Source organism: Leucoraja erinacea, chromosome 13 (assembly GCF_028641065.1).
Source record: "Leucoraja erinacea ecotype New England chromosome 13, Leri_hhj_1, whole genome shotgun sequence".
NCBI lineage: Eukaryota > Metazoa > Chordata > Chondrichthyes > Rajiformes > Rajidae > Leucoraja > Leucoraja erinaceus.
The window spans coordinates 2,831,870-2,856,783 of NC_073389.1; the positions used below are offsets into that span (position 1 = coordinate 2,831,870).

The 24,914-nt window shown below is 43.9% G+C and overlaps 1 protein-coding gene and 1 long non-coding RNA gene across 2 annotated transcripts; one reads left to right on the forward strand and one right to left on the reverse strand.

Moving 5' to 3' along the window:
- Positions 1-573: 573 nt before the first annotated feature.
- On the reverse strand, positions 574-3,631 carry LOC129702534 (uncharacterized). The gene is made up of 2 exons (XR_008724397.1): positions 2,986-3,631; positions 574-1,924 (listed from the first exon to the last, which is right to left on the reverse strand). It is a non-coding gene; the product is annotated as an uncharacterized LOC129702534 (long non-coding RNA).
- Positions 3,632-8,991: 5,360 nt separating this feature from the next.
- On the forward strand, positions 8,992-22,935 carry LOC129703098 (uncharacterized). The gene is made up of 10 exons (XM_055645296.1): positions 8,992-9,062; positions 9,642-9,788; positions 10,806-10,919; positions 13,386-13,499; positions 14,085-14,223; positions 15,390-15,505; positions 15,997-16,091; positions 18,968-19,076; positions 19,966-20,013; positions 22,774-22,935. Exons 1-10 carry the CDS (start codon positions 9,015-9,017, stop codon positions 22,933-22,935), a joined length of 1,092 nt encoding a protein of 363 aa, XP_055501271.1. The 5' UTR covers positions 8,992-9,014.
- Positions 22,936-24,914: the final 1,979 nt, after the last annotated feature.

The window sequence follows — 24,914 nt, forward strand, 5'->3', positions numbered from 1 at the left end:
AAATGTGAATGTCTCATATCAACACATTTTTGGGTCAACAGTATTTTGTATCAACCCCCACAATTTCAAATAATTCTCAATTGAACTTCTTAAACAGGAAAACAATTTTTATTTACATCATTTTGTGTGGCTGTCAAGGTAGCTGTGTAGACTGTAATTATGAGACTGCCGGGCAGTATCACTGTGAATGGTGGTGGCTGTGTGTTTTAATGCAAGTGTGAAAAGGAGAGTAAATTTAAAGAGACAATGTGAGAACCATCAGGGTTTCATCCAGGAACCAATTTAAAGGCAAGTTTCCATCAATTACAGTATTTTAATTGAAAATCTTACTCTTAATATTCTTCCTAATTAGGCTTTTTGTGTTCCCTCTTGAACCTTGTGTCTCCCAGAGCCTCTGGGGAGGTTCTGGAGATACAATAACCCAATTTTGAGGCAAATAACCATCTTTAAAACTGCCTTTAATTCTACATTCTCCGAGGATGCTGGATGCCGCGACAATCTCTTGCAACATGTACAGAAAGGCAGTCAGCTGCAAAAAGATCAAAGAGAGGAAAGAGTATGGAAGGGAAAGGCTTTTCAGAATCATAATCAGATTTTATTTTCCAAGTATGTTTTGCAATATACGAGGAATTTCATTGGCCAGGTCAGTCATACAATTAAAAGCAACAGCACTCAAAAACACATTTTAATACGGACATTCACCAAAGTGACTCCTACACATTCCTCACTGTGATGGAAGGCGAAATAAAGTTCAAGTCCCTTCCTTTTGTTCTTCCTCGGTCGGGGGCCTCAAGCCCCCCGTTCAAACTCCGTTCAATGGTAAACTCCTCTTGGTCTCCAGGCCTATAGTGCTGCACAAATCACTGCACCACATGCATCTATTTATTCATTTTTCACATGGTTCATATGCAGCTGGATATTAACTTGCTGACATGGAAAGAGATGCAGTGAGCATTCAATAGTTCAGACTTCTGTGCGAATTAAGGGACTGCTTGATGGGCTGAGGGTAATCGAGATTGGCTGATTGTCATTCTTTTGCAAGAACTGATGAAAGTTCTTATGGAAAAGCTGATGAATTGACTACGGGATGAGCTGGTGGGCTCGAGGATTGCTGGATGAGTGTTTTAGAAATATAGAAAATAGGTGCAGGAGGAGGCCATTTGGCACTTCGACCCAACACCGCCATTCATTGTGATCATGGCTGATCAGCCCCAATCGATAACCCATGCCTGCCTTCTCCCCATACCCCTTGATTCCACTAGCCCCTAGAGATCTATCTAACTCTCTCTTAAATCCACCCAGTGATTTGGCCTCCACTGCCCTCTGTGGCAGGGAATTCCACAAATTCACAACTCTCTGGGTGAAAAAGTTTTTTCTCACCTCAGTCTTAAATGGCCTCCCCTTTGTTCTAAGACTGTGGCCCCTGGTTCTGGACTCGCCCAACATTGGGAACATTTTTCCTGTATCTAGCTTGTTCAGTCCTTTTATTCATTTAGATGTTTCTATAAGATCCCCTTGCATCTAACAAGAGGGTTTTATTGTCATGTAGAACAATTTTCCTGCATCTAGCTTGTCCCAGATAGAACAATTAAATTCTTACTTTCAGCAGCACAACAGAATCTGTAAACATAGTACACTGTAAACAATATGATAAGATCCCCCTCATCCTTCTAAACTCCAGTGAATACAAGCCTAGTCTTTTAAATCTTTCCTCATGACAGTTCTGTTAGGTTATTTGATGGTTAGGACAGGTTTAGAGGGGTATGGGCCAAATGCAGGCATGTATCGCCATTTGCATTAGTTTTGTGCAGTTAACAAATCACAATTTCACACAATGTACATAAGACGGCAGTTATTTGACAAATACTCTGCAGTTCGGTGCAGGAGATCTTGTCGATGAGTATTCTGGACCCACTGTTGACATCTGAAATTACAGGAGATATCATTTAGGATTAACTAATAAGAAGAAAGATGATCATAACTACATGCCTGAACAATGGATGATATATCACTTAAATGCAATTGTTTTCAGTTGTGTGGAGATCTGTATGTTGAAGATGTATTTTGCCTCTAATATGTCAATTTACCTTAAATGTAGAAGAGCTTATTAAAATCTTCTTACAAAGACCATTAAGTATTTTCTTTCTATCCTCTTTTGGACCCAAGGCATAGCAGAGCTGCCAACTCTCACGAAGAGGTAAGGGAGGGAGAGAGGGAAGGGAGGGAGATCGAGAGAAGAGAGGGAGAGAGAGAGATCGAGAGAAAAGAGGGGAGAGAGAGATCGAAAGAGAGGGGAGACAGAAGAGAGGGAGAAGGGGGAGAGGGAGATGGGGAGAGGGAGATGGGGAGAGGGGAGAAGGGGAGAAGGGGGGAGAGGGAGAAGGGGGGAGAGGGAGAAGGGGGGAGAGGGAGAAGGGGGACAGGGAGATGGGGGAGAGGGAGAAGGGGGAGAGGGAGTGGAACGATAGCACATTATAACGCGCAGCCGTCCCATTCCGACCAAAGATTATAGAGCAGAGCTGCTCTCGTATCTTTGATTGCGGCCGCCGCCGCCTAACCCCCCGACCCACCATTGCACCCAAAGATGATAGAGCAGAGTTGTATAATATTTGAATGGGCGGGCTTGTGATCACGGCGGGCTTGTGATCTTTGCTTGTGATGTCTCGACAATTCGAGGGATATAATAGGTAACAGCCGCCGCATTCTCGGACACGAATCTGAGCTCGAAAAATCCCGTGGCCACTGGGCCTAATGTGTCCGCAGGCCATATTTTGGAAATAAATCCCTTACAAGAACAAAACCTAAAATGTACAGAAGTGTTAAAACTGTCTTTATTATTATGGTAAGTAAAGATCTATTAAACATAAGTCTAATAACTTTATAATGTACCGACAAACCCATTTCCCAATGGCTGTTGATGGGAGAACAGAAAATAACATTTTCACGACAGAATATCGACTGAAAATTATAATAATATATTCTTACCTTTCTTTTTTATTGGGGAACCTAAAGAATGACAGCTCTGGTCGTTTAGATTTACGATTAGAACAGTTGATAGCGGAGCAGTGAGATGTAGATTTAGCTGAGGACGCCATTACAGCCCAATAAATGCTTAACAATATGGCGTCGACGGTCACACACGTCATACTACGCGTTTTTCGAGGAGTGGTCTATCTTGTCCCTCTACGATCTTTGCTCCTGTCTGTCTTGCTTGCCCCTGATGTAACTTTGGAGCAATCCAACTCAATACAATCTAACGCAACAAATACCACAATCAACAATGCAATTATAGGACCTCCTGCTGAGAATTATTACTTGCTGATGAAACACTGTTGAAATGTCTGGCCAGCAGCCACAACTAGTATATATGCAGCAAGTGTACACCTGAAGATTTCCCCTTCATAAATCCATGCTGGCTTTGACCGATCCTGTTACTGCTTTCCAGATGCACTGCTATAACATCTCCTGGTCTATAATTTCCCTGTTTTAGGCTGTGGGCCAAAGTGCTTTTTTTGTTTAAGTTTGTCACCCAAATCACGCAACTACCTGAATTTTTAACATGTTGTGTAAAAATATTATATAAATGCATCTTACTTTGATGGACTGATATTAAAGTATATAATTAGTTAATTACCTAATTAAGTAGCTAATTACAAAATTAACTGTTGTGATGGAAATAGTAATAAACACCCAGACTGCTTTAAAATTTCAATAATGTGATATTCTCAAGATCAGAACTTTAATATTAATCACAGCAATAAAGGAGGAAACAATATCCTGGCCTGGATCTCACGGGGAGCAAATGAAGGGGGGGAGAAAAATACTGGGGTGAGGTTTAATACTTGCAGGGAGAATACTTACTGATGAGCCTGGGCTAGTACATGCCTGATGGGCCGAATGAGCTCTTTAAAAAAAAATCTGAGCAGATTCTCAGTGAATGACAATTTTTCTGGACTTTTCCTGGCCTGGCACGGGCCTTTTGGGCAAAAATGCTCCTCCTGGGCTAATAAGGGCATTTGGGGCTAAAGGGACTAGTTTCTTGACTAATAGGGGCCTTGTGGGCCGAAATTGGTGATTTCAGGCAGGGCAAACAACTAATTTCATTTAATTTCCAATTGCATTGCACATTCAAGCTCAGGGCAGGCTGAATAGCTCATTGCATTTTCATTTCACTTCCATTGCCATTGCAGATTTAAGCACGGGGCAGGCGAAGACAAACAATTTATGGCATTTTCACTTCATTTCCATTGCCATTGTAGTTTTAAGCACTGGGCAGGCCCAAGCCAAACAGCTCATTGCATTTTCACTTCATTTCCATTGCCATTGCCGTTTCAAGCACAGAACAGGCTAAACAACTCATTTCATTTTCATTAAGGGCTAACAAATTATTTATTCAAGTACATTGCAGACTTACAGTGTTCTGTAGTTTCCCAGCTTAGACAGAGAGTTGTGACCTCTCCCTCGCCATCTTGCAGATAGACTGAGCCACGCCCACACTTCCGGGTTTATAGTCCCTCCCACCAGAAGGGGCGTGGCCTTCATGGCAGTGATTGCCAGGAGAGGGAATCAAAAAGTTGTAAACACTGCCCAGGCCATCACTGGCTCCGACCTCCGCACCATCGGAGGGATCTATCGAGATCACTGCCACAGAAAGGCAGCCAACATCATCAAAGACCCATCCTGACCACACACTCATTTCACCATTGCCATCGGGAAGAAGGTACAGGAGTATGAAAACTAAGGTCCAAGTTCAGGAACAGCTTCTTCCCTACAGCCATCAGGCTATTAAACACAACAACAAATAAGCTCTGAACTGCAACAAACTATTACTATTAATGCACTATATTCGCTATTTATTGAGTATGTGTGCATGTGCATACACACACTGAATTTTTTCTTCTTCTCCCATTATGTATTATGTTGTGCTGCAGCAAGTAAGAATTTCATTGTCCAATCTGGGACATATGACAAAAAACACTCTTGACTCTTGATATGTGTGAAGAAGGGTCTCAAGCTGAAACGTAACCAATTCCTTCCCTCCAGAAATGCTGTCTATCCTGCTGAGACAATAGACAATAAGTGCAGGAGTCGGCCATTCGGCCCTTTGAGCCAGCACTGCCATTCAATGTGATCAAGGCTGTTCAACCCAAATCAGTACCCTGTTCCTGCCTTCTCCCCATATCACATGACTCTGCTAGCTTTAAGAGCCCTATCTAGCTCTCTCTTGAAAGTATTCAGAGAACAATCTCCATCGTCCTCTGAGGCAGAGAATTCCACAGACTCACAACTCTCTGAGAAAAGGTGTATCCTTGTCTCCGTTCTAAATGGCTTACTCCTTATTCTTAAACACTGGCCACTGGTTCTGGACTCCCCCAATATCGGGAATATGTTTACTGCCTCTAGCGTGTCCGAACCTTTAATAATCTTATATGTTTCAATAGGATCCACTCTCTAAACTATAGAGTATACAATCCCAGCCACTCCATTCTCTCAGCATATGAAAATCCTGCCATCCCGGGAATTAACCTTGTAAATCTATGCTGCAGTCCCTCAGCAGCAAGAATTTCCTTCCTCAAATTAGGGGACCATAGTATCCTCACAGTTCACACTTCCACCAAGCATTGTGTCATAGATTTACAAGGTTAATTCTCGGGATGGCAGGACTGTCATTTGCTGAGTGAATGGAGCGGCTGGGCTTGTATACTCTGGACTTTAGAAGGATGAGAGGGTATTTTATTGAAGCATATAAGATTATTAAAGTTTGGACACGCTGGAGGCAGGAAAAATGTTCCCAATGTTGGGGAAGTCCATAATCAGGGGCCACATTTTAAGAATAAGGGGTAAAGCATTTAGAACACAGACGAGGAAACACTTTTTCTCACAGAGAGTTGTGAGTCTGTGGAATTCTCTGCCTCGGAGGACGATGGAGCATCTCCTATGTGGGATCTCTCTCTCTCTCGCTCTCTCTCACACACATATATATACATTTGCATATGTACACAAACATGAAATTAGCCAACAAACAATAATAGTGCAAAAAAAACGAAACTGCTGCTCTGAAGACGATGTAGTTCAGATCTTATTTGGAGGTTGTATTGTTTAATAGCCTGATTGCTGCAGAGAAGCAGAAAATGTTGGAGCTACTCACTTTCATTTGTGGCGAGAGGAACATAGTTCACATCTCAGGTCAACAACATTTCATGAGAACTGGGAAAAAGTGAGAAATATAAGCTTGTTTTATAGTTTCCAGTTCTGATGAAATGTAATTGAAAACAAAAATAAGTCTCTTGGTTAGAAACCCTGGTTGGAAACAAATAAATTGCAGGATAATTAAATGCTGTTCAGTTCTATCTCTACAATGGAGGGCACAATTAAAGCCCTGTCCCACGGTACAAGTTCATTCCACGAGTTCTCCCGAGTTTGCCCTGATTCGAACTCAGAGATTTTCGATACTGGCCAATCGTCGGTACTCGGGACTCTCGTGGACATTTTTCATCATGTTGAAAAATCTTCACGAGTCTTCCCGTGCATTACATGCCGTTAGCGAGTCTTCCTGAGTACCTGCCATCAGCGCTAAGATACGTCCCCAAGCTCCGACGTACCCGCTACGTTCATTCTCCGTGCTTACCATGAGTTTGATTTTTTTTAACTCGGGAGAGCTCTTGGAATGAACTCGCACTGTGGGACAGGGCTATTAGGTTTCTATATGTGTGGAAGGTAGGAATTGAAAGAAATCGATGTTAGGATTAATGACATAGTGCTTGGAGATTATGGTGATAGAAGCAGGAAATCTCTGAAGTTTGGTGATCTACTTCCAGTGGACTAAAGGAATTTGATGTGTTAAATTATTTGGATACAGGAACAAACTGAAACACCTCCAATAATCTATATTCTATCCTATGGGGAGAAGGCAGGAAGGGGATACTGATAGTGGATGATCAACCATGATCACAGTGAATTGTGGTGCAGGCTCAAAGGGCCAAATGACCTGCTCCTGCACCATTCAGGTAATTGTCATATGACATCGTCTATTGTCTATAAAATGGAATCCAGAAAATGAAACAATGCATTTGTTGCCAAGAGATGGTCTGTAATGTTCCGTTGCTGCGGTAGCGTTAGGTCAGTTCAACAACCTGATGGGACAGTAGCTTTTTTTGAACTGACATTTACACTTCTGCATCTACTGTGGTGACAGTGAGAAAAGACTACCGCTTATCAAATTTCAATTATCCGTTGAACAAACTTAACCCTAACAGCTTGGTATTCCTAACATCTTTACTTTCTGAGACCTTTCCTTTAAAAGATCTTTCAGGGAAAGTGTTACGACTATCCGCAGAAACTGCGTGTCTTTTGTAATCAATTCCCCTTGCAGTGGACAATAGCCTTCTTTGTGTCATCGGAAGGCTAAATTCAATCTGGAAATTGTCCTCGTGGGGAGAGACCATCAAATTTTCTTTATTTATTGTGGCATTTGGATCGATACAGGTATTGTAATTTTCTTTTCCACTTACCTTGTGTAGTGCTGATTTACATAAGATGTTCACTCCTGTATATCTGTATGAGTATGGGAAGACAAATGTTTCAGGACATTTGATAGTGGAGACTTGTGTGCACAAAATTACATATGTTTTCCAAGTGATTTCCATCACATAAGCACAGAAATTAAGGACTTTCACAAGCTCTTGGTTTGAAACGATTTTAATATAGTTTAGAGATACAACATGAATCAGACGCTTCGGACCAGCGATTCTATGGTGACCATCGATCACCGATTTTAGTTTAGTTGTTCATTGTCATATGAAAAGCTTGAAATTGCATGCTGCAGGTAAAGGAAAGCCGATACATGATTGCAATCAAACCATCCACAGTATACAGGTGAAGGGTAAATAAAGATTTTAGAGTGGAATGATTGTAATCGATGTCAGCAGACCTCTTACAGTCTGCACGCAGATGCAGAACAGCACGCAAAGGATCACCTTGCTCAGGCGCCAGTTGGTCTCGACATTCATACTGGTTCAAGAGTGTTTTATTGTCCAGCATGTTTTATTGTCTTATGTCCCAAAACAGGCTATTTTGGCGAGACAGAGACGGTAAATTGGCTTGAATTGTTTTATTTTAATGAAACAACGAGCCAACGAAAGTGGAACCAAATTTACAAGGTGGCTTCCACAAGTGTGGGCGCTAGACTGACAGTTACTGATAGTTACAGCAAAAATAAACTGCCAATAGAACACCCGCCCGTGCTCAGTGACTCCTCCCTCCCGTCAATCACGCGGGTTCTATTACCCAGAGGTACACTATGTTTTTCCTCTTTTTCAAACACTCCCTACACATTAGTGGCAATTTTATGGAGGCCATTTACGGAACCTAAAAAGCTACATGTGTTTGGGATGTGGGAGGAAACTGGAACACCCGGAGGAAACCCACACAGTCACTCAAACTCCACTGTACCCAATGTCCGTATTGAACCAAGATTTCTGGTGCTGTGAGGTAGTAGCTCTACCGGCTGTGCCATTGTGCTGCTCATTTTATGAGTGCAAATTCCATTGTTTTCTTTGTTTTGAGTTTTAGTTACTTTGAGAATAGAGCAGGATTTGCTTTTGAGTCAGTTTATAGACACATAATCTGCCAGAATTGCCAATCCAATGATAAGGAAGTGCTACACTGAACTATTATCTACCTCTTTGATGACCCTTGGACTATCCTTGATCAGACTTTGCTGGGTTTATCTTGCGCTGTAAATGGGTCGATTGCAAACGTGTATTGTCCTTCTGCTGACTGGTCTGCACGCAACAAAAGCTTTACACTGTACCTCGGTACACATGACAACAAACTAAACGTAAACTCAAGAGCATAGACCATAGAACAGTACAGCACAGGAACAGGCCCTTTGGCCCACAATGTCCGTGCCACGGATGGTGCCCTGTTAAACTAATCTTCTCTCCTTGTCTGCTCTGTACCAATTCTATTTAATTATTATTTTGGTTGTTTTGCAGCCACTTTAAACTACAACCATGTGGAGGTGCATTTGTGGGACTGAAGAGTCCCATGCATCATCGGAGGTAAGTATTTTTGTAATTTCCTGTTGTTGCATTGCATTTACAAAATTTGTATTTGTATTATCGCCGGAGTCCCATTGTTCTTCACGGCTGTCCCCTCACGCCCAGTTCCCATTGTCTTCCCCTAGCCCCCCCCCCTCCCCCCACTCTCATTGAACGATGATTGCGAGTCGATCATGAAGCCCCACTGCCGCTGAGGATCCCGAAGCTGCCGTTGCTGCTGAGGCTTCCATCACCGCCACTGCTTAGGTTCCCTCAGCCCAGGCAGACCTCGCCATCCGGCTTCACCTCAGTCCCCTGGGAGGCCTGTGGGGCGAGTCCAGTATGTTCCAGTCGGCGGCGCGTTTGTTTAAAACATGCATTGGCTTTCATGCACTCCATATTAATGCACTTCTCAAGTCACTGAATATTTCAATACTGTTTTCTCTGAGGAAGGGTTTCGGCCCGAAACGTTGCCTATTTCCTTCGCTCCATAGATGCTGCTGCACCCGCTGAGTTTCTCCAGCCTTTTTGTGTAACCTGTTTTCTCTAAAGTCTGATTCACTATGATCCAGTTATTAATAGTGACCAATTATTCTGCAGGCACTGAGCTGCAGGTCTACCACAGGTAGGTATTTGGCGGCTGGTTTATCTGAGCAGCTGGCTCAGTATGAACAGCTGGTAATGCAGCTCATTGATCAACATCTGGACAAAAAGACCCAGCTGCAAGTGAGAGGTGAACACCTTAAGGTAACATCAATTCCAGTTGAATATTTGTTACCCTTACTGAGTGAGCTATTACAGTGATCTGTGTACTTTGTGTTTGCATTTCTGCAGTTGGATTTCACTTTAAAGCCTGAAAATTCAGTCCAAAATATTGCAAGTTTTCTTTGTAACAATAACAATTAACAATGCCTCTTATTTTCTAAAGCTTATTTTCAAATTAGTTACATGGTTTACGACATTCCAATGTTAATTGAACAATAAAGGACCCTTATAAGCAACGTTGGCTGGTTCGGCAGGCCCGGCAGAAATGTCCATCATGTTTCCCAGCCAGTTAAAAGAAGCAAGGGTGGGAACAGCTGAGGTTCTGACTAAATGTTTTCAGTCTTCCCTTGCCAAAGGAATGGTGCCAGAAAATTGCTCAAATTGTCGAGGAGTGCTTCCTGTTAGTATATAATAGCAAAGATGAAATTGTACAGGAGAAGACGCAGGTGGGATTTAGTTTAGTTAATTGTCACATATCGAGTAAACTATAAAAGAATACAAGACTCGGAGGGATTGCCGTGAGTGCAGTGATCTTGGAGTCTGCTGCGAGTGCGGACGGCTTTCTGACTTTGGGCGGACAGGGAATGCAGAGAGAGTACAGCGGTCGGTGAAGGAGCATGTGTGTAGCCTGTACATTAAACTGATGGCTGTGGGTCTCCGCCTATGCTGGGTGCCCTAGAAATTCTCACACACCACTGTGGTGGCTGTTTATGTTTAATCTTTGTAGTTTTGTGTCTTGTTGCTTTTTTGGTATGACTGTGGTAAATCAAATTTTATTGTACCTCAGTGCATGTGACAATAAAGGACCATTAAACCATTGAATGTAAATGAATAATTTCATCCCGTGATTTCATTAGGATAATTTTAATATCTTAATAACAAGGTGGAATTGAAGAATTGGTGCTCTTGAATTACAAATGTTGCGTGTTTGTGATTTCCATTCTATGTTGCCCAGTTTTTATCACTGTTAGGAGGTATTAATCACGTTAACTTTCTCAGTTACTGGAAGACCTCAAGGGAAAACTCCGTGAAAACGAAGAAGCATTATCGGAAAAGACGCAACTTGTCGATGTGTTGCAGGAAGAGCTTCATAGAAATAATCGGGATCTAGCGGTAAGGACATCATTGTTTGCTGCTGTGTGAATGTCTATTTCAGGGAAAGATCTCTGCAACCAGCTAAGGGATTCTGTTGCAACTGGCAGTGAAATAAAAATAGCAGGGAGCCTCTTGGAAATAAATCTGTATTTTCTTTTGTATAAATGTTCCCATTCGTTTTTTTCTAAATCAGCCCATCAACCCTTTTGTGATCTGTTATAGTGCAGAATCACATTTTATGTGGAGCCTTGCAACATTGTCATTCTGGTTATGACAGGTTGTTGGCATTGCTGATCTGTGCCACCAATCTTTTGAGCCCTGATCAAGATCAGAAGAGAACTGCTATTTAAGATGCCCACTACACATGAACTCTTGATTATAATGCAACAGTGTTACTACCGATTATATCTATCTTCCATCTATTCTATTCCATATATATTACTAAAACTCTCATCTTGACCACTTCCTCTCTGCTTTGGAATTAAATTTGATCAAAAACGATCCTGCTTAATGCTACGATTGTGTTGGGGAATGGGACAAGGCCTCCTGTGCGACTGGGGAACAACATTTTAGTTGTTCTTTTTCCCATCCACTAGTGGGAGAGTCGAGCAGTAGAGTTCATAGCCTCAGATTTAAAGGAAGTTCCTTTGGGAAGCATATTAAGAGGAATTTCTTTAGACAGAAATAAGGGGTTGCCCATTTAATGCATTTGCATTTTTGGTTCTCTGACAACGGCATGCGTGTTTGCAACTATGTTTGTCAAAGTGCAGACAATGCAGGCTCGTAGAATATTTTCAAGATAGTGGGGATTGATTCATGATAAACTGGGTGAATGTATACATTAGGTCAGTGATGATCTTAATGAAAGGCAGAACAGACCTGATGGACTGAATCGGTATTCCTGCAGAATGTGTAAACAAACAACTGCAGGTGCTGGTTTATACCAAAGATAGAAGTGCTGGAGTAACTCAGTAGAATAAGGATCCTGGCCTGAAACATCATCCATCGTTTTTTTCTAAAGATGTTGCCTGACCTGTTGAATTATCCTTGGACTTTGTGTCTAACTTAGGTACTGCTCCCTTGAGGAGGTACATATCTGTCAGCTATAGTAGTCCTGTGAATATCCCTCATCCACACCATCTTGTACATGGATTTTAATGCTTGCATTTCAAACGTTTTTGATCAGTGAACCATTAGAAATGTATTTCCGCTTGATATTACCGTTGATAAAACAAGCAGACAAGTTCTTTGTCCTTTTTGACATTTCACTGTATGCAATTTTGTAATGATAGTCAGCAGTTTCAAGTAAATGTGTGACTAAAGACCAGCGGGTGGCGCCGCAAGTGGCAGCCTCCACATACAGCCTCTCGTCATTTTCTTCTTTTGGCTGTTTTCATTCTGTTTTATTTCTATGTGTTAGCGTATCTTTAGTTTTGTATTATGTGGGGGGTGGAGGAAACAAAACTTTTTTTATCTCTTCCCTCGACGGAGGTGCAACTTTTTCCGTATTGCATCTCCGCCAGCATTGTGGCCTAACATCGTGGAGCTGGAGGTAGCTTTGTTAGGGATCAACGTCGCGGGTGGATGATTGCAAGCTTCACTTGGTCCGCCCTGTTTCGACTAATGCAATCAACCCGGCGTGCACAATCAAATAAGATCAAATAGAACAAGTTGTCCTACAACTTTAGGCTGTGCACGCCATACGCATGAAGAAGAAGAAGGATCAATGTTGGGAGCTCCAAGTGCGGGATCTTTGACCGCCCCGATTGCGGGAGCCTTGATCGCTCCGTTGTGGGGGCTTTGATTGTCGACTGCGTGATCGTCGATCCCCCCGGCGGCAGGTGTTTCTATTGCCCCAACCGCGGGAGAAAAGGAGGAAGATGGTAAAAGTTATTCACTTCCCATCGCAGTGGGGAATATGTGGTCGCCGGAAAACACGATGGACGAGCTGACTGCCCTGGTGGGGACTCGGAGGGATTGCCCTGAGTGCAGTGATCGTGGAGTCTGGTGCGAGTGTGGACAGCTTCCAGACTTTGGGCTGGCAGGGACTGCAGAGAGAGTTCAGCAGTCGGTGAAGGAGCATGTGTGTGGCCCGGATATTGAACTGATGGCTGTGGGTCTCCGCTTATCCCGTGTGCCCTAGGGATTGTCACACGCCGCTGTGATGGCTATTTATGTTTAATCTTTATGTCGTTTTGTATCTTGTTGCTTTTTTGGTATTACTGTGTGGTAAATCAAATTTCACTGTACTTCAGTACACGTGACAATAAAGGACCATTAAACCATTGAATGCAAATTAATGATTTCATGCCGTGATTTCATTAATGATAATTTTAATTTTAATGTCTTAATACCAAGGCGGAGTTGAAGACCTAACTATTGGTGCACTTGAATAACAAATGTTGTGTGTGTGTGATTTCCATACTATGTTGCCCAGTTTTTTATCACTATTAGGAGATATTAATCACTTGTTAACTTCCTTAGTTGCTGGAAGACTTTAATGAAAAACTCGGGGAAATCGAAGAGGAACTGCGAAAAACAACACAACAATTGGAAATACTGCAGACAAATCTGGAATGGAACAATTGTGCGATAGTGGTAAGGAAATCATTGTTTGCTGCTGTGTGAATCTCTATTTCCAGGAGGTCGAAGGTTCTCGTAGGTTATAGCCGTTGCAGACCGGTGAATTTCATTGGGAAAAAAAACGTAAACAGTAATTTTCAGAAGCAAAGAAAACTGACCGGTAATGTTATTGTCCGCCGAGCTTCACAACCGTGGATCTCTGGCTTCTTAAAAGTTTGCTCCACTCCTTTTTCCCCATTCTCCTCCCCCCCTTTTAAAGGATTTACTGTCCATGGGCTTTAACCTTCGTAATTAGAGCGCAAATCTTCCTGTTCATCGCGGCATGTGTATCACCTTGGCTTTGCACCATGTGAATTTCACTCAGACAGTTCCTCCCCTGCTTGCCCTGTCTTCCGCCTGCATAATGGGCTGGAAAGGAAGTGGTGTGTGTGTGTGTGTGTGTGTGTGTGTGTGTGTCCACTCTGACAGTCGCCGTTCCAGTTGCCGGTTTATCAGGTGACTGCCGGCAACTTGACAGACGCCTGACAATTCGCCTAAGTGGAACAGGCTCCCTCCCGAAAGTCCTTTTCGTTTAATTTGGCTACTTTTTAATTTTTTTAGGAGTTAGTGGAACATATAAGAATACTTGAAGAAACGAATCAGGACCTGGACAACAAGTATTACGCTGCAGATTACGACAGCTATATCGAGATCTGTGGTTTGAAGGCGACCCATGAAATTGAATTAGCACATCTCAAAGGTAAACACAGCACTCAGCTCTGTAAAATCAGGGAGAAACATGCACAAGAAACATCACAGAAAGATCAGTGCTGTTTACAACTTCACAAAGATCTCCAACATTTAAGACCTCACACCAAGTTCTGTGCACCCCTTGCAGAACAGGCAACTGGTTCTTTAAATTATTTCACCGACCGGAAGATTAACGAACTGGAAGGTTTTTACTCAAAGTTGACCTGTTAATATTTTTGGCCATAAATGGTCCTACCGCAGATTTGTACATCTGTCGTCTCGTGGTAGGGAGTAGGTTTGCCCTAAAATATTCTAGCATTAGAGGAATGGAGTGGATTTTATGACAAAACATCACTTCATTTTTGTTTTGCCGTGTAATTCTCTGGTCCCTGCAACCTCGTGAGATTTTGTGTATGCAAATTGGTTGCTGTAATTCCCATATTTTATCACTGATCACACTTAAAAATATACTTCATTGGTTGGTAAATGGGTTGATACATTGATTGATCAGGAAAAGTAGCGTGTAATCTAAGTTTTTTTCATTCAGGTATTCTTGTCAGATTCCTTGATCAGAAGATAGTGATGTTTAAAGGATTCAATAAAATAATTCTTTGAGAAGCATTTGTAAGAACACACAGTAGTCATTTGGACAGATTCGTACAGATGCTTTTCAAAACATTCTCTTCTTGAATCCTTTAAACATCGCTATCACTGAATTTTCATTTTCAGAGGATGCCGATAGTTAAAACATGACATGGTGAAGGGCGGCCTGGTGGCGCAGCGGTAGAGTTGCTGCCTTTCAGCGCCAGAGACCTGGGTTTGACTCCGACTTAGTTTTGGGATTCAGTAAATTTATACCTTAATTTCCAAAATGTTGAGGAGACACATTTTCTGTGGAGCTTTATTCAAGCTTCTAATCATTTCTCACTAGTGATAGTTAAGGAATTTATCGTTGGATAAATATGTAAATGGAATTACCATTGTGCCTGAGCAATCTTCAAGCTTAATGAATTGTAGCATTTCAAGGATATTTGATGATTTCAAATACTGGTATTTAGTAGAACATATGATTTTCACTGATTTCCATTAACTGCTGTGGAAACTATTGCAAATTGTGGAGGTTTTGCTTTTTTTGCAACAAATATCAGATTGTTTTTTCCTTTCTCTTTCTAAAAGAACAAGTGATGTTTCTGATGGAAGAGGCAGAAAGGTCAGAGGACAGATTTATGTCAAAGGAAGCTACATACCTGTTGATAATTGAACAGATGCAAGAGGAGCTGGACAATGTACAGGTACGCCAAATATAAGTCCCTTGCACCTGGTGACGATTAACTGAATATTGATCTGTTTGCCATTTACCTGGAATGAAATGACTTCATCTTATCAAAAAAGGAAAATTGATGGTATGATATACCGTGAGTTGTTGAAGCATTGTAGGAATTAAAGCATATAATTAGTTAGTTACCTAATGGTAGCTGATTACAAAATTCAATTACTAGATGTAAACATCTATCCATTTCTTAAGAAAAGGTTAACATTTTTAAATAGCCTAAGTGACCAATTAACACAAGAATTCACAATGTAACATGATTTTTAAATCTCATTGTCATGAATTTATAAGCCAAATGGAAGGAATTTTATGTTTAATTCCCGTAAGTTAATAGCCATTTTAATCATCTTGCGAATAGGTTTTTGTGGAACGCGATCGATTGGAAGGTTGCGATTGCAGTGAATTTGAACCCCATATTGACTGTAAAGATTGAGCACTATTTTCATTTTGCAGGAAAAGGAAGAACTGAAAATCCTTCCAGAAGAAACACAGCAGGAGCGCAGAGAACAAGATCCGTCCTCCTGCAAGAATGAATTGGCTGAGCTAAGGTTTGGTTCGACTTGAACTGGGATATCAGTTGCATTTCTATTGTGCCATACGATCAAATGGGATTATCTCTTGATGCTTTGGCTGGCAAACAACGTTTGAAGTGTCGATGATGGTAGCAAAGACGGCAGTCAATTTTCCTAGGGTGGTGTCGTGGAGCCACAAATTATTCAACTCCTTGACGATGGAGAATCCGTCTGGTTAAAGGAGGACATTCAGTTTTGAATGGCTGAACGGCTTTCATATGGTTTGTTTTAGATTAGTTTAGTTTAGGGAGAATCTAAATCCAAGCTGACTATCAACACGCATTTGGGATTGTTTCAGTTCAATACGCTTACATTCGGCATATCATCAGCCCCAGGGATTTTTCAAGGGTTTATGTCACAAATTCTAGACGGAATTGAAGATGTGGTGCGTTACTTGGATGACATCCTCATCTCAGCCCCTGGCAGGCAGACACATGATGAAAGGTTGGAAGTGGTACTCAATGCCTTGAGACACACAGTGTAAGAGTGAAGGCACAAAGTGTGAGTTCTATTAGAACTCGGTAGAGTACTTGGGTCATAAGATGTACAAGGATAGTCTACACCCCACCAAGGGTAAAGTTGATGCAATCCAGAACACGCCCACTCCCAGAAACATATCTGAGATATGATCCTTTTTAGGATAAGTGCATTATTGTGGGAGGTTCGTACCATGCCTGTCCACCTGTTTACATCCCTTGAGCGAGATCTTGAGAAAAGATGTACCATGGAAGTGGACACGTGAATGTGAACAAGCTTTCAAATCATGTAAAGCTCAGTTGGTAGAGAGTACAATACTTGTTCATTATGATGTCAATAATCCAATGAAGTTAGCATGTGATGCTTCACCATACGGTGTTGGTGCTGTCTCTCATGTGCTAGTAAATGGAGAGGAGAGGCCTATAGCCTTTGCTTCTAGTACACTCAGTTCCAAATAGAGCGAGAGGATCTTGCATTCATTTTTGGCATTAGGAAGGTTTCACAAATACTTGTATGGTAGAAGGTTTGTAATCGTGACACATCACCAGCTGTTGACAGTGATCCTAAATCCAAAAGCACACATCCCAACTGTGGCAGCAGCCAAAATGCAAAGATGGGCGTTGATATTGACTGCATACCAGTATCAGCAATGCTGATCTAGATTACCTTTGGAATCGGAGTTTACCCCAAACAGAGAGAATGTGTTTTATTTCTCTCATGTAGGTGAGTTAACTATCACTTCAGGGGACATTGGGAAGGCTACTCACACTGACAGACTTTTGTCAAGAGTGCAGGAGTATATTACAAATGGATGGCCAAACAAATTGCCGGATTCAGAGGCAGAACTGAACCCATTTTTTGTACGTAGGAATGAACTCTCAGTAGACCAAGGGTGTGTCACGTGGGAGCGAGGGTTGTAATCCCTGAAAGATACGGAGTAAAATTGTTAGCAGATCCTCCTGATCAGCATTTGGGAATGTGTCTCAAAGAGTCTAGCTAGAAGCTGTCTATGATGGCCTGGTGCAGAGTTAGATGGACAATAATTGTTCATTGTGATTGATAGTCACTCCAAGTGGATAGAGGTGTTTCCAATGAACAAAACGACATCCAGCAAAACAATTTACATTTTGCGAGGATTGTTTGCATCCTATGGATTTCCAGAGGAAATGATGTCTGATAACGGACCTTAATTCTGTTCACAAGAGTTTGAGTATTTCATGAAAGGGAATGGTGTAAAACACACTAGAGTCGCTCCATACCATTCCGCTTCAAATGGAGCAGCAGAACGCACACTGCAAATTTTGAAGTGTACATTAGTCAAACAAGTGCTGGATCCAAATCCAAAGAAAAGCCATTTGTCTCTGTTTCACAAACTGGCTAACTTGAGATGATGAATTAAGGAGAGGTTCTGCAGAGGAAGCATTGCTTGTAGTTGAATTGTCACTGAGTTGAATGTAGGTTCTTGTTTGCTAACATGGTAATAAAATGGCACATCCATTTCACCCATCACTTATAGCAACCTTGGAAAAATAAGATGTCACTAGTCTTTGGATACACTAATGACATCTTATTCTTCCAAGGTTGTTAAAAGACACACGTTAGTTACTTTAGACTTTAGAGATACAGCATGGCAACAGGCCCTTCGTCCTACTGAGTCTGCGCCGACCAGCAATCATCCCGTACACTAGCGCAATCCTACACACGAGGGACAAATTACAATTTTAACCAATCCAAATAGCCTACAAACCCTCACATCTTTGGGATGTGGGAGGAAACTAGAATACCCGGAGGAAACCTACGCAGTAACAGGGAGAAGTTGCAAACTCCACACAAACAGCACCTACAGTCAGGAGTGATCCTGGGTCTCTGGCGCTGTAAGGCAGCAATTCTGCCCCCACTGTTACTTGATAGAATCTGAAGAACCATGTGCACACAATGTGCGTGGAATTACAGAATTCTGCTTGTAGGAGCACTGAATGATTTATCCATTTAATTCTCGCCTCTTTCCTTTTTGAGATGCGCCCTTGAATTGTTTAATAAAAAATATATTATTATTGAGTATTTTGTTACCACTTTTTTAGGGAATATAACCTAGGTCAGTTTGCTGAGTGAAAAATAATTTCTCCCCCACTTCCCCTGGCATTTTTGCTAGTTTCTATACCTTTGCTTCCTCCAATTCAAGAAATGGTCTTTCCAGTTTGGCTCCGTCAAACCGCTTGTAGAGAAATCCACAGACTGTCGAAAGCAGCTGCTTCAAAGTCCTTGGAGAAGATTCCTTGAAAGCCCTGTGTTCTTCCCAGCCCTTGGTATCGATGACATTTCTTTGAGAAGGTGGGGTTACTGTGTTACTGTTTATACTGCTGTTTTCTTTCCAGACATGTCAGACCAGCGCCCAGGAAGCAAACCATTGACAATGAAACACACAAGGAATATGAGGAGGCTTTTGAGAATGACTCAATTGAAAAGGTGGTGGTGGCACGGAAGGTGTGTATTGCCAATCAATTCATCGTTTTCTAGTTGTAGTCTAATTTTCTGATGTTTTACACTGCATCGTGCCCCTAACACCCCACCCCAGTGAACAGGGCAACTCTGGAAAACCTGCTTCCATGTACATACTAACTAATAAATAGGATACATAGTACATCGGTTTGGAGTGGGTGATTCAGGCATCAACACAGAAAACCTGGCCTGGTTTCATTGTCCAGCCTCGAGGTCTGCACGTGGTGCCCCTCCCCTCACCCAGCAACAACTCCTCTCCTGCGAGACATGAGGTGTTTGAGTTACTCTCATGTCGCACTCACGCGAATGGGTTTTCAAATGCATATCTCTAATCTCCCTGTTTCGGTATGAAACAGTGCAGTGAATACAGGCCAAGGTGTAAGCCAAATCTCGAAATGAATGCGATAAATTTAGTTATCTCATCTTAACCAAAAGAAATTCTTAAATGTAGAGACACCTTTCTAGGAATACAGAGAGCAGGAAAAAACAGCTGACGTCCTGTCCAATAGTTCACCAAGGAATCCACATTGCTTGTTTGCTCATAGAATAGTGCATTCATTTGGTCCGTGGTCCGCTGCCACCCATTCGTACATTATAATGCGGATCTTTATAACATGATAAGTAAAAATAAATCTTCACATCTGTACCTTGGCATTTTACTAATTAGTTTAATTCTGAAAGAACTAATTCGTTGAGGTTCATAAGTGATGGGATAAGAATTAGGTCGTGTGGCCAATCAAGTCAACTCCTTGATTGAATCACGGCTGATCTATCTCTCCTTTGTAACCCCATTCTCCTACCTTTTCCGCATAAACTCTGACACCTGTATTAGGTTGATGTTAATTAGCTATTGACATCAGTTTCTGTTTTGCAGGCGAAGAAGCGAGTGAGGAGTTTCAAACGTTTATTCGCCTCTCGAAAAGTAAGACATCACGATGCATGGTGATGTTGAACCGGCCGACCCCCTGTACGGAGCCAGTTCAGGGCGACCCACTCGTTCCAGGGCACGTCCGAGCCAGGTGTGGCTGTGGTGTTTGGTGCAACAGTGAATTGAGGAGGTCAGGAAGTCTGTTCCCAGCTGGTTCTCCAAGCTCCTAGTGTGTTGAAACCGGAGCCACAGAGGGTGGCTGCGTGACGGTAGAAGGAGCGATCAGATGACAGGCGTCGAGGTCCCAGTTGCTGTGAGTCCTGGGCGAGGTGGTGCAAAGGATGTTTGGTGTCCGAAGGGGCCTTGCACACCAGCTTGTGGGTGAAGTACTCTCTGCGAAGCTTGGCGGGTGCGATAGCTGCGAGCACCGGCAGAAGATCCGGAGTAGGACGTAGGCAGCCGGTGATGATCCGCATGGTGTCGTTGAGGATGGCGTCCAGCTTGCTAGTATGAGCGCTGCGGCATCATGCTGGGGCGGTGTACACGAGTGCAAGAGACCGGTTCAGAGAATAGATATCCAGGCGCCCCATGATGATCCAGCCAAGCAATGCAGGAGGTACACAAAATGCTGGAGAAACTCAGTGGGTGCAGCAGCATCTATGGAGCGAAGGAAATAGGCAACGTTTTCGAGCCGAAACCCTTCTTCAGACTGATAGCGGATGGGGGGGGGAAGGAGAGAAGGAATGAAAAGGGGAGGAGGAGGAGCTCGAGGGCTGAGGGATGGGAGGAGACAGCTCGAGGGTTAAGGAAGAGGAGGAGACAGCAAGGGCTAGCAAAACTGGGAGAATTCAATGTTCATGCCCCCAGGATGCAGACTCCCCAGGCGGAATATGAGGTGCTGTTCCTCCAATTTCCGGTGTTGCTCACTCTGGCAATGGAGGAGACCCAGGACAGAGAGGTCGGATTGGGAATGGGAGGGGGAGTTGAAGTGCTGAGCCACCGGGAGGTCAGGTAGGTTATTGCGGACTGAGCGGAGGTGTTCGGCGAAACGATCGCCCAACCTCCGCTTGGTCTCACCGATGTAAATCAGCTGACATCTAGAGCAGCGGATGCAGTAGATGAGGTTGGAGGAGATACAGGTGAACCTCTGTCACACCTGGAATGACTGCTTGGGACCTTGAATGGAGTCGAGTGGGGAGGTGAAGGGACAGGTGTTGCATTTCTTGCGGTTGCAACGGAAAGTGCCCGGGGAGGGGCTGGTACGGGAGAGAAGGGAAGAATTGATAAGGGAGTTGCGGAGGGAGCGGTCTTTGCGGAAGGCAGACATTGGGGGAGATGGGAAGATGTGGCGAGTGGTGGGGACACGTTGGAGGTGGCGGGAGTGGCGGAGGATTATGTGTTGTATTTTCCGGCTGGTGGGGTGAAAGGTGAGGACTAGGGTGACTCTGCCCTTGTTGTGGGTGCGACGATGGGGAGAGAGAGAGCAGTGTTGTGGGGTATGGATGAGACCCTGGTGCGAGCCTCATCTATGGTGGCGGAGGGAAATCCCCGTTCCCTGAAGAACGAGGACATTTCCGATGCCCTGGTGTGGAACGTGGGAGCAGATGCGGCATATGCGGAGGAATTGGGAGTAGGGGATGGAATCTTTACAGGGGGCAGGGTGGGAAGAAGTGTAGTCCAGATAGCCATACGAGTCAGTTGGTTTATAGTGTATGTCGGTCAGGAGTCTGTCCACTGCGATGGAGATGGTGAGGTCAAGGAATGGTAGGGAAGTGTCGGAAATGGTCCAGGTGTATTGTAGTGCCAGATAGAAGTTGGTGGTGAAGTGGATGAAGTCAGTGAGTTGTGTGTGGGTGCAGGAGGTGGCCCCAAAGCAGTCGTCAATGTAACGGAGGTAGAGGTCGGGGATGGGATCAAATACAACACATAATCCTCCGCCACTTCCGCCACCTCCAACGTGACCCCACCACTCGCCACATCTTCCCATCCCCCCCCCCCTTGTCTGCCTTCCACAAAGACCGCTCCCTCCGCAACTCCCTTGTCAATTCTTCCCTTCTCTCCCGTACCACCCCCTCCCCGGGCACTTTCCGTTGCAACCGCAGGAAATGCAACACTTGTCCCTTCACCTCCCCCCTCGACTCCATTCAAGGTCCCAAGCAGTCGTTCCAGGTGCGACAGAGGTTCACCTGTATCTCCTCCAACGTCATCTACTGCATCCGCTGCTCTAGATGTCAGCTGATTTACATCGGTGAGACCAAGCGGAGGTTGGGCGATCGTTTCGCCGAACACCTCCGCTCAGTCCGCAATAACCTACCTGAACTCCCGGAGGCTCAGCACTTCAACTCCCCCTCCAATTCCCAATCCGACCTCTCTGTCCTGGGTGTCCTCCATTACCAGAGTGATCAACACCGGAAATTGGAGGAACAGCACCTCATATTCCGCCTGGGGAGCTTGCACCCTGGGGGCATGAACATTGAATTCTCCCAGTTTTGCTAGCCTTTGCTGTCTCCTCCCCTTCCTTAACCCTCGAGCTGTCTCCTCCCATCCCCCCGCCCTCGAGCTCCTCCTCCTCCTCCTCCCCTTTTCCTTCCTTCTCTCTCCCCCCCCACCCCCCCCCCCAGTCTGAAGAAAGGTTTCGGCCCGAAACGTTGCATATTTCCTTCGCTCCATAGATGCTGCTGCACCCGCTGAGTTTCTCCTGCATTGTGTGATGACAAGAGAGAATTCTGCAGAGGAAAAGGCTGCTGAACTTTCCAAAGATTAGTGGTTTCCTGTTTGACAGAACGAGTTTGATTCTTGTCTGTCTGTTTGAAGTGGCCGTTGGCCAGGAGCTGGTGGGCGACAGAGTTGGCCGTGACAGGGCAATGCTTTGGGCGATTGAAGGTCTTCCAAGCCACCCTACTGGAGTGTGTGAAGTTGATTCCTTGGACTGTCTCTTCCCACCACTCTGCGCTTCTTGTCAAGGTGGATTGTTAGGTCCGTAGCCTTGGAGACAGCCTCTTCGCCTGGTTCAGCGTCCAGGAATGCGTCGTAGCAGATCTTCAGATGGGAGCCATCACTTTTGTGAGTCTCTTGGAGCAGGATTGCAATGACTTTGTGGGTCTGTAGCAGATGTTCAATGATGGTGGTCTAGGCCTTGGTGAGGTTTTCTGCATTCAGCTGCAGCAGGGTGATGCCATCCGGTTCATTGTTATTTCTGCTGCTGTCTGTTTGTTGCCATTGACCTGACTGAGGTCAGTTGACAGGGCTCACCAAGGGGAGGTCGACAACATGAGCCCTATATGTTATACAAAACAGTTATATATGTTTATGCAGGACGAAATCCGGCTTGTTCAGCGGGTAGTTGGGGGTCGACGATTGGATCGAGCCGGGCCAGGAGAAGCCGTTCGAGAAGCTTGTACAGGACACAGATGAGTGAGATGGGCCGATGGTTCCTTGGGTCGTACACACGCTTGTTTGGTTTTGGTAGTGCAATGACGGTGGCTTTCCACCAGCTCTTCGGAATGGACTGACCAATAAGGCATGAGTAGTAGAACTCACGGAGCCAGACCTGGCATTTAGGACCGCAGTGTTTCAGGAATTCTGGGGGAATGTTATCTGGACCCTGGGCTTTTCCGCATTTCAATTGAGTGATGACAGGAGAGAGTTCTGCAGAGGAAAAGGCTGCTGACTGGAGCCCATCAGCGCCTGGAGCTTCCCAAAAATTAGTGGTTTCCTGTTTGACAGAACGGGTTTGATTCTTGTCCGCTTCTTTGAAGTTCTTCCAAGCCACCCTACTGGAGTGTGTGAAGTCGTTTCCTTGGACTGTCTCTGCCCACCGCTCTCTGCGCTTCTTGTCGAGACACATTGTCAGATCCGTGGCCTTGGAGACAGCCTCTTCGCCAAGTTCAGCGTCCAGGAATGCGTCGTGGCATGCGTCACACTCTTCGTCCCATGTGGGGATGTACCGGCAATGATAGCTGCGAGGAATGGAACTCTTCGCTGCCCTGATGAGGAATTTGCAGAAGACTCAGTAGGTTTTGTCCAGATTGGTGGAGGTGGGGGTGGGGAGGCTGGCGATCCAGAAGTCCACCAGACGTGTGAACTGGTCTCACCTGGTCTTGCAGAAATGCCACCTCTTCACAGGTTTGGTTGGGACCGGCTCGATGAGGTTGTCCGGGATAATCAGAGATGGGGATGTTGTGATTTTGGGAAGTGATCCAGGATGATACGGTGTGAGGATGGTCCATTCAGGTTTGCAAAAGCCAAGTCAATGTTGGTAGTGATGTTCCACCTGCCAGAGTGGAAGCTGTCCAGTTGTTTTGGTCATACAGGAGTTGAATAGCAGTAGCTGAGCCCCAGTCTGCTAGTGGAGCGGCATCTGAGTTAGTTGAACGGTAGCCCAGGTGGTGCTGTGGCAGTTAAATTCTCCGGTGTAGATGCATGGTGAACCAAAGGTGGAGCTTGGAGAATTTGGCTTGGAAACATTGAAGACCGTGACACCTTCGACTTGCCTTGTTGCCCATTCCACGTCGGAGTCAGGAGGAGACACTGCAATCTCTTTCCATTTTGCTGTGTTCCTTACGAAAGTGGCAATCCTGTTGGTGTAGGCCGCTTGGTTATAAAGCTCTAAATGCAAAATTATGTATATTTTTGAGAAATGTTAAGAAATGTTATTTAACTCTGCTCCTTGGGAGTTAGGATGTCAGAGAGAGATTATATTGAGAGATTATATTTCTGCTTCGAAATGCATTTGTACATTTAAAGTGGTGCTGCAGATTTGAGGAAAGCATTGAGTACATTATAAATATAATTTATCTATTACACTATTCTCATGTTTGTTATGTTGCCATTAGGGTACAATTTAGAAATGCACTTTTGTTAATTATTTTGTTTGACAAAGTTTTTATTAAAAGTTACAATTCGTTTTGACTGTTTTATCACTTGTATTTATATTTGAGTGAAAGTCGCGACCA

What these genes read in the sequence shown, in the direction of transcription:
- LOC129703098 (XM_055645296.1), top strand. Translation starts at nt 9,015, where the DNA reads ATGTGGAGGTGCATTTGTGGGACTGAAGAGTCCCATGCATCATCGGAG. An exon ending in AGTCCCATGCATCATCGGAG is followed by an intron (nt 9,063 to 9,641) that starts GTAAGTATTTTT and finishes ATTATTCTGCAG; the next exon opens with GCACTGAGCTGCAGGTCTAC. An exon ending in AATGAATTGGCTGAGCTAAG is followed by an intron (nt 16,092 to 18,967) that starts GTTTGGTTCGAC and finishes TTTTCTTTCCAG; the next exon opens with ACATGTCAGACCAGCGCCCA.